Raw genomic sequence first — 13,436 nt, 5'->3', positions numbered from 1 at the left:
AAAATGAGAATTAGGGATGACTATATAACAATGGAGAAAGATAAGTACCCGTTGCAGTTCCCTGAGTTTTAAAATTACTTACAGATTAGGTTGCAAAAGGATCGTTTGTTGTTTTTTTAAATAACATGTTGTAACTGTTAAAAAAAATCTGCAAACTATATTTTTTAATATAAAGTCTTCACTAATTGATATAATCAACAAACTAAACAAAAATATGAAAGCATAGCAACGTCTTGTAAGATTTAATAAAAATATTACAATACATAATAAGTTAACAACTCGTCATTACTCTTCATTTCAAGGATGTTTTATATCAAAATCAGCGTTATAGGTTTGTGAGCAACTCGCTGAACCACCAATATTAAATGCCATTTCTGCAGTAGAAATTATGTGACGTGCTCCGCTACCAAACGCCCTTCCAGTACAATTATTTCTCGTGTGTCCAATTTGACCACATGTAGAACACTCTTTTATAATTGGACCCTCGCCTTGGGATGGAATGCGGTCTATGTTTCTTGGCCTGCCTGGCTGACGTTTATCCATTATTGGTGGCTTAACAATCATCAAATCATCGGGGATCTCCCATTCGGATGGCTTTGGCAGAGGGTTTATTGATTCCTCATATGTTTTCCTCAGTGTTTCGTTAAAGTAAGCATTTAATGCATACCTCGAGCAGTCTTCGTAATTGTTCACTATTAAACATCTTATGACATGACCACAAGGTATCCCATCAAGTTGCCAATGCCTACATGTACATGTCATATGTTTGAAATCAACAATCACATTTTGTGCCCCCTTTTTTACCTCACATTTCGTATTTGAGATCATGCGAACATCCCATTTGCTAAAACTTTTCTTGTTCTCTTTTACAATTTCATCCGCCCAAGGGGTAAGAATTGTTGTTGCTTCCGCTAAAAAAAGAGCCAAAATGAAGAAGTTAATATCAATAACATCAAAATTAATAAAACATTAATATTAAAATTTTACTTAATACCTGCAAAGTTACGTCTTTGAAACCACCATTGTTGCATTGTAGCACGAAAAAAATCGATCAACATAAGTATTGGCACCTTACGTGCGTGTCTAGATAATGCATTTATAGACTCCACACTGTTGGACGACATAAGATTGTATCGGTTCCCTTTAAAATGTGCTCTGGACCAAGTTTCTGGATTTATACTTTTCAAATACTCCCATACTGGTTCTTTTGTCTTTTTCATAACATCCATGGCGGCATCAAAAGCATCAACTGTGTACGCCCTACACGCCTCCCAAAAAATTCCTTTAACCGTCTTACTCTTGCCGAATCTAGAGACTATGTTGAAATACAAATGGACACAACATATTCCATGATGAGCGTAAGGAAAAACGTTGGCAACGGATGTTGCTATAGATGGAGACCTATCAGATATAATTGTAAGCTCCTGCATATTTCCTATGCAATCACGTAGTTTTTGAAAAAACCATGTCCAAGAATCGGTACACTCATTTTTGCATATACCATATGCAACCGATAATATTTGGTTTTGTCCATCCTTAGTAACTGCAAGTAACATGGTACCTTTGAACTCGCCCTTTAGGTGAGCTCCATCTACTACTAGGGTCGGTTTATAAAAATTGACAAAAGCGCGTACCTACCATACATTGTATAACACCAAAATAAAAATTAAAAATTAATATAATATGATAATACTAACCGAGCAACCGAGTGCGACGTACAAAAACTCAAAGCGATCATCAACATCTGTTTTAATATGTGTGACAGTACCCGGATTATGTTTGGCCAAGTTGTGACAATACGCCGGAAGTTTGGTAAAAGAATCCTCTTTCGAACCCCTTAACGACAACAATGCATATTGCTTCGCACGCCATGCCTGATGGTATGAGATATTGATATTCAATTGAGCATTCATATCATTAACAATTTCTTTTCCCCGATAAACTCTACTATAGTCTTCAGCCAAAACATCAGCAACATATTCACCCAAAACATATTTGTTTGCTTGTCGATGATTAGGTTGCAACAATGTTGAAGAACATGTGTGTACATCAACAAATTTATTCACTTGGAAAAGACCATCAGAATTTTTAATTGCTTTTGCTCTTAGTAACCAAGAATAATTTTTCGAAACACACACAGCTTCATACCTTGATTTGGTGGATCTACTTGTCCTCGTCTGGAAACCTTCTCGAAGACATTTTTTACCAATACACCGCTTTAAAAGTTCTTTGTTCTTAAATATACTCTCACATTGAATCTTTTGAAGATTCATGTCTACCATCTGTGTTGGGATATCTTCATTAATATCAACTGGCCATGCTGGTACAGGGGGCATACCGTGAAAAAGGTTATCGGGAAACTTAGCTTTAACTTCATCACCCAACTCATCTCTATCGGAATTGCTTTGTAGCTCGCTTATATCTAAACATACATCACCAACATCAACATAATGCCCGTAAACATGATTTTTTTCATTTTTTTGACTTGAATTTTTTTTCTTTTTTGTTTTATCTACCACACGCCTATTCATAAGTTTAACTTCTTGTTCGGAAACATCATCACAACGACCACCCACATGATTAAGATATGCACCAACATCATCATCACCAACAGACTTGTAATTCTCAGGTTCCACATAGTGAATAGGTGAATAACTAACATTAACATTTTCAGCAACACTGTGAAACTGAGGTACACTAGGAGTATTGAAAGTACCTATCGGATCGTTGCTCCCTTTATAACTGCATAAATTACCAACAACCTGGTTTCCAATTTCACCACCCCCATTAACCTCCTCAACTTCATCAACCACCACAAACACTTTCACAGCCCTTCCTCCACTACATTTGATTACGTTTATCAACATTCTAACATCCATGTCTTCAACTATAGCTATATAATAATTTAATTCAGGATGGTGGAAACGAAGACTAATTCTATATTTGTCTAACAAACCAATTTTGCTTCTTACCAAAGATACAAAATCACTATAACTAATATACTCAGAAAATATCAAAGCAAGTTCAAAAATACCTCCCTGTGGACATATGTATTCCAGATTAGTTCCATTAACTTGCCATCTCCCACCGGTTACAAGACAAACCATATATTCAATCATTTTTTGAGCAAATTGTAGAGAGAGTTCCTAAACAAATAACAACCAAAATGATATTTTTTCTACAAAACTATTTATATAGCAACCTGATTTCGTAGTCAAAACAAACCATTTCATAGTCAACCTAAAAAAAAAAATACAAAAATAACAACGATTTCGCAGATAGAGTCAAAGGATTTCGCAGATGGACCTATTCCATCTGCGAAATTACCCCTATATATACAGCAAAAAATTTATAAAAAAAAAAAAAAAAAAAAAAAAAAAAAAAAACCACCTGCGAAAGTACAAGCACCTAAAGCATAGTTATGCTTTAGGCACTTGTACTTTCGCAGATGAGAAGCCCATTTCGCAGATGGGACCTTCTCATCTGCGAAATGGGTGGTCATTTTTGTAATTTCGATTTTTTTTGGCTATTTTTGCAATGTTATTAGTGTAAATGGCTATTTTTGTAAATTTCTCTTTCTTTTATTATACTATATATCAAGTTGCACATTAATATAAAAAATAATCTGTTTTATTAATAATCAAATAACTAGAATAGAAAATCATCAAAATATATTATATTGATTGTTAATAAACAAAGAAATAAATGTAGCAATAAAAGGTTTGCATGGAAAAAGATGATGGATTTCAAACGATATAAACAAAGTGCTGTTTTCTTTTATAATTTATTTTGAGGGGACGAATAATCTTTGATTATGCAAAATAGAAGAAATATAATGTAACACAGAGATGGTTATTTGATTTATGATAATATTAATCACATGTATCATCAAGTAGAATTATAATTAATTGGGTTGGTGTTTTATTTATAAAAATAAATAAATTAGTTCTACTATGGAATCCGTGGGTAGATGTATACCTAATTAAGGAGGCAAGTTGTCTCCATCTAAATTGACTAATGGTATACGTTTTGCATAGCTATAATTTGTCGCCATCGTTTTTTATTAGCAGAATTACAACTGATTTAATTCAAAAAATTTATGATTTGTCTCAAATTAGAAAATGGACGTCTTTGGTGTTTTTTAAAGTTTTTATTTTTAAGAAAAAATCTCAAGAAAAGTAAAATTTCTATTTTATAATAGATGCTTTTAGTTTTTATTTTAAATAAAAAAATATAATTTAAAAACTATTTCAAATAGATTTTTAAAATTTTAGATTTTAGATTTTTATATAATTTTATATATTTAAAAATTAACAACTATTTATATATACTAGCTATCCGTTATATTTACTGAAAACAAAAATCTTATCATCAAGACATCGACTACATGACATATTTTCCCATTAAGCTAACTAAAATTAATATTTAAATTATTAATTATCTAACGGTCATTTACGTGGCAATTTATGTAACAAAGGGGTAAAATGTGTAATTAAACCAACTTAAGCCCTTATTTGTAGAGAGAAGAGAGAAACGCAGCTTACTCATTTAGTGAAGAGTCTGAAGACCGAAGACAAGACTTGTCGGAAAAATATTGCATAATCGCCGGAGACATTATTTTCCGGCTAAACAGAACACATGTTCCGTTGCTTGCATAATTACGCTCTAACAGTATCAAAATGTCGCTGTATGATAAAGCGTTTATAAACAGCGAGCTCTCAAAACCCACCTCGATATTCGGTCTTAGGCTATGGGTCGTCGTCGGAATCTTCGTCGGAGTTATCATTGTTCTCCTACTGTTTCTTCTCTCCCTCTGTATCACCTCTCGCCGACGAAACTCTCCGTCGAATAAAAGAAAGAAGAAATTTGAACAAACCCAAACCCTAACTACCGCTGTGTCAAAGGATATACAAGAGATCTTCCATCATGACGCAATAGCGGCGGTGGATCACCGTCTACCTGTGCCGGAGATTCAAATCGATTTAGGGAAGTCGGAGCACCGGGTGGTTTTCTCCGATCGGCAGTCGAGCGGTGAGAGTAGAGCAACAAGTATCGAAGCACCGTCGTGCGGTGGTGGCAGTAGTGTGCCTTCTTTGCCCGAGGTTTCGCATCTAGGATGGGGCCGGTGGTATACGCTCCGGGAGCTTGAAGCGGCGACGAATGGACTTTCCGATGAAAATGTTATCGGAGAAGGTGGTTATGGCATCGTTTATAGCGGTGTGTTGGGGGATGATACTCGTGTTGCAGTCAAAAACTTGTTAAATAACAGGTAATTACATTACTATCACCTTATCATCTCTAAATTTGATTTTACAGTTGATCATGTTAGCAAAAAATCAAAATTCTGTTTCACAATTGCCCATAATTAGATAACAAATGCATTCAATCGTGATTCTTCTTCATTAGTCATAATTTAAGGTCCAAATATATTGGACTTTATCAAGGTAATCTCTGATATGATGTTCATGTTGTTCTTCAACAGTGGTATCAATTGTGTCCTTTTCTTTCAAAGGTAGCAATCAATGGTGCCTTTATAATAATTAAATTCAAATGTCAGCTCCTTATAGCATCAATAATTAGAAAATCTTAGCTACTGTTTACCCACAATTCGATAATTGATTGTGCACTATTTTTTTTCCTTAAATAAACATGGTTTGGATGTTCTGTTTTATCAGTTTTCTTTTTTATTTTTGATTTTTTTTTTGAATGGAATGATTAAACATCAGGGGTCAAGCTGAGAGAGAGTTCAAAGTAGAGGTGGATGCAATCGGGCGTGTAAGACACAAAAATCTTGTTCGCTTGCTAGGATATTGTGTTGAGGGAGCCTATAGGTAACAATTTTATATTATCTAATTGCATAAATCATAATAATCACATCAAACATTATGAATCATTTCTCATATTATCTTTGTTTATAGGATGCTCGTTTATGAGTATGTAGATAACGGGAATTTGGACCAATGGATTCACGGAGAGGTTGGAGATGTTAGCCCGTTAACTTGGGCTATCCGCATGAACATCATTTTGGGAACCGCAAAAGGGTAAATCCGTCATTTTCAAAACTTGTTCAAGGGCTTTTTTAGTCTTGGAAGTCGAGAATTCCAATTCCAATGTGGATTTGGTTCCTTGTGGACAGTGGACCCTTATGTCAGTCAATTGTTTATATTTTTTAACATTTTTTTTACAGTTTGGCGTATCTTCACGAGGGTCTTGAACCAAAAGTGGTCCATCGGGATATAAAATCGAGCAACATATTAATCGATCGTCATTGGAATGCTAAAGTTTCCGATTTTGGTCTTGCCAAGCTTTTATGTTCAGAAAGCAGTTATGTTACGACTCGTGTAATGGGAACTTTCGGGTAATTTCCTTCATAATTTTACGTAAACCCTTTTCTTAATCCATTTTACTACAAATTCTCATGTTTTTTTCTTGTCCAAAAAAATAATTACTACCAATTGTTAGATATGTTGCACCAGAGTATGCTTGCACGGGTATGTTAAACGAGAAGAGTGATGTATATAGCTTCGGCGTACTAATTATGGAGATCATTTCCGGAAGAAGTCCCGTTGATTATGCTCGACCTCAAGGAGAGGTTAGTTCATAGATCTCCAGCCTCATGACATGACAGATAAATGGTACTGATACTGAGACTGATGTTATTATTATTGTAGGTGAATTTGGTGGAATGGTTGAAGACAATGGTGGGAAACCGAAAAGCTGAAGATGTGGTGGATCCAAAGTTACCCGAAATACCATCTTCAAAAGCGTTAAAACGTATACTTTTGGTTGCTCTTCGGTGTGTAGATCCAGATGCACAAAAAAGACCCAAAATGGGACACGTTATTCACATGCTTGAGGCTGATGATTTGCTCTTTCATAGAGACGACAATCGTAGTAGATAATAAATATTGTTTTATATATATATATATATATATATATATATATATATATATATATATATATATATATATATATATATATATATATATATATATATATATATATATATATATATGTTTAAGAGTTTCCTAAAGTTACATGACTATTGGAGCACACATGTATGTAATGTTATTCACATATTAATTCAATTAGTATTCTTTCATGTGTTACACTTTTATTTAGATTATGTAGGATGTACTCTTGGCTGAATCATTTGATCCTTTTGTACAAATGAATCGTAAATCAAAGTAAAGAGATTGGAATTGCAAAAGAAAGTGGATTTTGCAAGTGGTGGGGTGGTGGGCCATTTGCCAGCTATTTTTTGATTTGAGGAACGAGGAAGAAGGTAAAGCAAGTCTTTTTGTCAGCATATGGAATTGTACATCATTCAATGAAAACTGTACATTGTATTATTGGAATAGCATAAATGTGATGGAACCTTATTTGCCAGCTATATTCTTCATCGGAAAAGGTAACTCATTTATTCTAAGCAATAAGCTATGCTGGTTTGTACATCGTGCAAAGGATGGGTGTACTTGTACATCGTCTTAGATTTTGCAATGTCAGTCCTTGTCCACAAAACAACTTCATTATGCATTAAAATCATAAATTGTCAGTCCTTGTCTTCACCGTGCATTAGACCAAAGGAAGTGGATGCGGTCTAAACCGCATCCCACCCGCCACATCATCACACACACCGCCCTCGGTTGCAGTCCAGGTGAAGTCTAGGCCGCAGTGCGGCTTTCCAGGGGTGCACTCTACTCTCTCTCTCTCTCTCTCTCTCTCTCTCTCAACCAATCTTTTTTTTTTTCTCTCTCCTAACATATTACACTCTCACCTTGTGGTTTCAAATTGATAAAATGATAAAAGATATGAGTTGACATCTACGTGGTATAGGAGGGAGTGCGTTTTCAGTGACACCACTCCTCAAGCCTTAAAATATTACATTTCACGAAAGGTACTACCATCAATGTAACGGATCTGTCAATATAAATACTCACGTTTTATATAAAGCTTTTGGCTCAATTAGGGGTGTTCGTTTGGATGGATCGGTTTGATCCGATCCAATCAAGTGAATCCAAATTGATTTCGATTTTCAAAACATGAATCCGAATAGTCCAAACTAAATTCAAATCCGATCCGATCCGAACCAATTACAATTCGGTTGGATCGGTTTTTATAATTCGGTTTTCAAAAACCGAAACACTTTAACACGACATATAATTATAATATTACCCAACTTTACACAAGAAGCAAAAACAAATTATTTAGTTGTAATTTGAATTTTATAAACAACTAATAAGAAGATATATTATAGTTAAATATTTTATAGATAGAAAACTTTTGAGAGAAAATGCATATACATGTTTTTTTATCGGGTGAAATGTTTTGAATCTATTTGAAAAAATAAATTACAAAATTAATAAATAACTATAGATATATATATATATTATAAATAGATAAATCATAAATATTTATTTGGTTTTTTTGGATTATTCGGTTCTTATTTTATAAACCAAAACCAATCCGAAATCCAAAATAATAATTCGGTTTTGTTGAAAACCAATCAAAAAATCCGAATATCCGAACCAAATTGTTCAATTGGATAATTCGGTTTTATCCGAACAGTGAACAACCCTAGGCTCAATTGGTAACTAGTTGGCCTTGTGTGAGGGCAGATCATGTCAGGTTGCGGAAAAATATGTTCTTTTCTGAAGAAAAAAAATTAAAGAAAAATGAAAGTTTATTTTGTCTATTTTTCTAAATTTTTCACGGAAAATTTTTGAAAACCGATAATTATTGTTTTCCATATTTTTCTAATTTCAATTTTTTTCTAAAATGTAAATACACATACCAACTCTTATCCCACCCACCTCTACCTACTCCTATCTTAACCCACCCCCCCCCCCCCACCCACCCACACACACACACCTCTTACCCCCACAAACATACATCCATGCCCCCACGAAAACACAACTGCACCCACATTACCATTGCTACCGTTTTATAAAAATTAAAACCGATAGAAAAATACACATTTAAACATATTTTTTAATTTTTGAAAACTAAAAATAAAAAATGAATAAGTTTTAACTAAATGTGTTTCTAAATTTTAAAATGAAAACTGGAAGTGGAAAATGAAAAATGAAAAGGGTAAACGAAAAACGGAAAATCAAATTTGTTTTTCCATAACTAAACATAACCTTAGATTGCGTTTAGTTACGGAAAAACAATTTTCATTTTGTGTTTTTCGTTTTCCATTTTCATTTTCATCGGAAAATTTAGAAAACGCATTTAGTAAAAACTTTTTCATTTTTCATTTTCAGTTTTAGAAAATTAGAAAATATGTTTAGATGTATGTTTTTTTATTGGTTTTTATTTTTAAAAAACGGTAGCAGTATTAGGATGGGGTGGGGGCGGTGGCGGTAGCGGGTCAACGGCGGCTGTGGCTGCAACAATTGTGGCAATGGTGGTGATGGTGGCGGTAGGTCGATAATTATGGTAGTAGTGTTGGGTAGGTGGATGTGTTTGTGGGGATGAGGTGGTTGTGTGTGTGTGTGGGGGGGAGGGGGGGGGTGCTTGTGTGTGTAGGTGTATGTGTGTAGGGGGTGGGTGGGTGTGGTGGATTGGGGTGTTAATGTGGGGGTATGTAAAAGTGGATGGGGTAAGAGTGAGTGTGTGTTTATATTTTAGATAAATTTTGGAATTAGCAAAATATGAAAAACAATGATTATCGGTTTTTCAAAAATTTCTAACTTTTTTTTATAATTTTAGAAAACGGAAAATTTAGAAAAATAGGCGAACTAAACATATTTTCAAAATTCTCATTTTTCTTGGAAAAATTTCCCGGAAAACAGCTAATTTTTCCGCAACTAAATAGTTACGGAAAAACAGTTTTCATTTTCTGTTTTTCGTTTTCCCTTTTCAGTTTTTGTTTCTTGTTTTCAGTTTTCATTGGAAAATTTAGAAAAAGCATTTAGTTAAAATTTATTCATTTTTCATTTTCAGTTTTAAAAAATTAGAAAACATGTTTAAATATGTATTTTTCTATCCGTTTCATTAAAACGATAGCGGTGGTAAGGTGTGGGTGGGGTGGGGGCGGAAACCACTGGCAGTGGTGGTGTCGATCATGGCGACGGTGGTGGTGATGACAACGGCAGCGGGGTGGCGGCGGTGGTGGTGGCGGCGACAATTGTGGCAGTTGTGGTGATGCTGGTGATGGGGTAGTGGTGTTGGTGATGGTGATGGTAAGTCGATGATTATGGTAGTAGTGTTGGGTGTGTGGGTGTATGTGTGTGGGTAGGTGTGTGTATGTGTTTGTAGGGGTGGGGGTGGGTGTGTGTTTGTGGCTATGTGTGTATGTGTTTTAGGGGTGGGTGGGGGTTGGGATGGGTGTTTGTTTGTGGGTGGGTGTTGGGGGGCTTCGGTGTGGGTGGGTATGGGTAGGTAAGGGTGTGGTGGATTGGAGTGTTAAAGTGAGGGTATGTAAAGGTGGGAATGGAGGTGTGCTTATATTTTAGATAAAATTTAAAGTTAGAAAAATGTGGAAAATAATGATTATTGGTTTTCCAAAAATCTTCAACTTCTTTATAATTTTAGAAAACGGAAAATTTTCATTTTCCATGGAATATCTAAAAAAATAGACGAACTAAATGCGTTTTCAAAATTCTCATTGTTCTTGGATGTTTTTTTTTTTTTTTTTTCCAGAAACGGCTTATTTTTCCACAACTAAACGCAACTTTAACTTTTTAATGGTTTTTTGTCTTATTAACTAGAAAATTACAAACATACCCCTTCAATTACCCTAATAATTATGTTTTTTTTTATCATTTTATTCCTAAAAATGTAAGTCAAACACTTTTTAAAGTTGTGGAGTGTGATAGTGTTTTCATTGCTGTCAATCTTATATGGTAGTCGTTATCGGCGGTTATTACCGCCCTTCACCCTTGGTTTTACCGGCAATATAGTGTCGATAGTGGAAATTCACCGATGGTCAAAATTAAGTTTGTATGAATTTTGCCGGTAGCAATCTAAACTACCACACCCTCATATTTTTTACAAATAGCATAAATTAGAATAATGTCTTGATAAACTAACGATGTCCATCGGTTAAAATAAATAAATAAATACCAACCCAATTTTTTTTAGAAATGGATAATGACTTAAAAGGATAATATATATTTCGATTTGTATCGCTTAGTTTTTTTTTTCGTCCATATTTACCCACTTCAACTTGCTAAATTGTACACATTCAGTCATTATGACCGGTTACTCCAAATTAGTAAAAAAAAAGACTTAATACGGTAATATATCTCTAACTTGTACACATTTAGTCCTTATTATTTTTGTATACATTTAGTCCTTAATATTTTTTGTTTCAAAATAAATCTTTTTTGTTTTTGTACTCATTCAATACTTATGAATGATTTCTTTAGGTTTTCTCGCGACATCTTATGTGGGACAATCATTGATGAAGTGTGTGAGGCTGTCGATGTTTATGTGTAACGTCTCATTTTTACGAACAAAATTTTTCATTTTTAGATAAGGCAAAAGTCCCTAATTATAAATTCATTATTAAGAAAAAAACGTTTATTTCAAAATACATTTATCGAAAATCAGAGTAATATAAGAAACACGGAATCCTCAATACTGTTGATGAGTGTGTACATTCATGCCTTCACCTTCCTACGATCAACGATAAAACCTGAAAACATAAACAACTGGGTAAGCATAAAGTTTAGTGAGTTTCCGATACAACATACGTATTATCATGCATAATGGTCCCACATTCATCAGATTGGAATACCTTGGCCCAATCAGTCATCAGATTGGAATGTCAACATGCATCAGGACCAATCAGTCATCAGATTGGAATACCCGGGTTTGTTGGCATGTAGCCTTAACCCAACCGCTCTTCTCGAGCCTCCGTGCCTATAACTTACAGTCGACCCGCACCAGGTATCTTGGCCTACAACATATAGTAGGACAATCTCAACCTATCCCACCACCATATAGTTATCCCACGTAAGATGTCGTGAGAAAAAACTAAAGAAATCATAAGTACAAAAATAAAAATGACTTATTTTGCAACAAAAAAAAAAATATTAAGGACTAAATGTATACAAAAATATTAGGGAAAATGACATAAATGACCTACAAACTTTCTACGGTTTACCCATTTAGTCCCTAAAGTTTTTGTCGGGTTTTATGGGTCCTTAAACTAGAATATGACCTACTCTTTTAGTCCCTGTCAACCTATGATAGTCGGTTCAATGACCTTTTAGACCAAAAAAACTCACATTGTGCCCCCCAGAAAGCCAAAAAAATGTTTGGGAATCAAATGGTTCAAATGTTGTTTCAATTAGGAGATTTCGAGTGCACTCTTTCACCAAATTGACAAATGCGTGAAACACTTGATAATTAGATTATTATTTTCATAAGTACTTAAATTTTTATACAAGGAGATATAGAAGTATAATTTAATAGTAATAGTAAATAATTAATATTTGTACTGCATACCATCTCCATGGTATAGTAAATATGATATGCTTTTCCTTTCGGTTCTAGTACTTCCTCTGCTTCTTTGTAAACGTCCAAAAGTTCGTGATATATGAATTTCATGTACTCAGGAAGTGTATCGATGCAGCTTGCCAACCATCTATATACATTAGTTAAAATGGTCAAAATGTTGTTTAATTTAAAGAATTATGGGAACTCCTGTACGTATCGTTGGCTATTAAGTAATTAATGCATATCACATACCTTTGAATAGCTTGGGTGAATATCTCAAGCTCTTCGTATGTACCATAGTTATCATACGTGTCATCCAATATGATAGCGAGATTGCATGTTTTCATTAGAAAAATCCTAGCACAAGAATATTGAGGCTCAAAATAGACTGCCAATATCCAAAAGTAGCCTTCTACCAATCTGTCGCAAACATAAGGTAGCATGTTTTCTAAATCCAAATTCTTCCATCGTTTATTTAGACACATGAAGGCGCATGGCCCACCATAAGAAGAATTAAATGAGTAGATTAACAAATTAAGAAGAGTAGTTAATTAGACTAATTGATTAAGTATATACCCTTTGATCTAATCAATATGATTGGTCTAGCCAATATTATTACCAAGGTTTCACCCGTTCTCTGTCCATTTACATTAGAAAACTATAGAAGTTGTTAGGTTACGTACTTGCTGATTTACCTGAGCTCCTTTTTGTGAAAGGATTGAAGTAAATAGAAATCCATCATGGAAAACTATTGTAAGGGATCATTATGGGAAGCTTCTTTCTAATAGGTGGGTATGTAACGCAATGTCTCAAGCCTTGGCAACCTTTTCCAGAGAGGTTGTTATAGTGCTTGTTCTATCTGGATCTTAAGAGACGTGTCCTTACACACATGATCATTTGCTATGTTTTTAAGTTGCAAAGTCATAAAAGTGAGGGCTGCATCGTAAAGTTATCCAATATTTACACTTTTATAACATAACTATCAC

General features: G+C 34.3%; 2 protein-coding genes and 1 pseudogene across 4 annotated transcripts; 1 reads left to right on the top strand and 2 right to left on the bottom strand.

Moving 5' to 3' along the window:
* Positions 1 to 211: 211 nt before the first annotated feature.
* LOC145041694 (uncharacterized) lies at positions 212 to 3,247 on the bottom strand. Of its 3 annotated transcripts, none has more exons than XM_078989845.1 (3): positions 2,149 to 3,247; positions 995 to 1,874; positions 212 to 911 (listed from the first exon to the last, which is right to left on the bottom strand). In XM_078989845.1, the coding sequence occupies exons 1-2, from the start codon at positions 3,117 to 3,119 to the stop codon at positions 1,838 to 1,840; spliced, it is 1,008 nt and encodes a 335-aa protein (XP_078845971.1). In that variant the 5' UTR covers positions 3,120 to 3,247; the 3' UTR covers positions 212 to 911; positions 995 to 1,837. The 3 variants fall into 3 exon arrangements, with proteins under 3 accessions (XP_078845971.1, XP_078845969.1, XP_078845970.1); XM_078989844.1 differs by having other exon boundaries at positions 215 to 911; positions 2,149 to 3,017; XM_078989843.1 differs by having other exon boundaries at positions 214 to 911; positions 995 to 3,247.
* Positions 3,248 to 4,520: 1,273 nt separating this feature from the next.
* LOC145041693 (putative serine/threonine-protein kinase At1g01540) lies at positions 4,521 to 7,102 on the top strand. Its single transcript, XM_078989842.1, has 6 exons — positions 4,521 to 5,269; positions 5,727 to 5,831; positions 5,919 to 6,041; positions 6,188 to 6,358; positions 6,463 to 6,592; positions 6,672 to 7,102. Exons 1-6 carry the CDS (start codon positions 4,680 to 4,682, stop codon positions 6,900 to 6,902), a joined length of 1,350 nt encoding a protein of 449 aa, XP_078845968.1. The 5' UTR covers positions 4,521 to 4,679; the 3' UTR covers positions 6,903 to 7,102.
* A 4,515-nt stretch (positions 7,103 to 11,617) lies between these two features.
* LOC145039533 (E-beta-caryophyllene synthase-like) lies at positions 11,618 to 13,375 on the bottom strand (annotated as a pseudogene).
* Positions 13,376 to 13,436: the final 61 nt, after the last annotated feature.

Source organism: Lactuca saligna, chromosome 4 (genome assembly GCF_052625555.1).
Source record: "Lactuca saligna cultivar CGN05327 chromosome 4, ASM5262555v1, whole genome shotgun sequence".
Taxonomy (NCBI): domain Eukaryota; kingdom Viridiplantae; phylum Streptophyta; class Magnoliopsida; order Asterales; family Asteraceae; genus Lactuca; species Lactuca saligna.
Note: the sequence above shows the minus strand (reverse complement) of the source record. Positions and strands in the feature narration are given on the sequence as shown.

Excerpts from the sequence above, each read along its gene's own strand:
- LOC145041693 (XM_078989842.1), top strand. The coding sequence starts at position 4,680 with ATGTCGCTGTATGATAAAGCGTTTATAAACAGCGAGCTCTCAAAACCC. Across the intron at positions 6,042-6,187 it reads ATTTTGGGAACCGCAAAAGG|TTTGGCGTATCTTCACGAGG; the intron begins GTAAATCCGTCA and ends TTTTTTTTACAG. Across the intron at positions 6,593-6,671 it reads ATGCTCGACCTCAAGGAGAG|GTGAATTTGGTGGAATGGTT; the intron begins GTTAGTTCATAG and ends TTATTATTGTAG.
- LOC145041694 (XM_078989843.1), bottom strand. The coding sequence starts at position 3,119 with ATGATTGAATATATGGTTTGTCTTGTAACCGGTGGGAGATGGCAAGTT.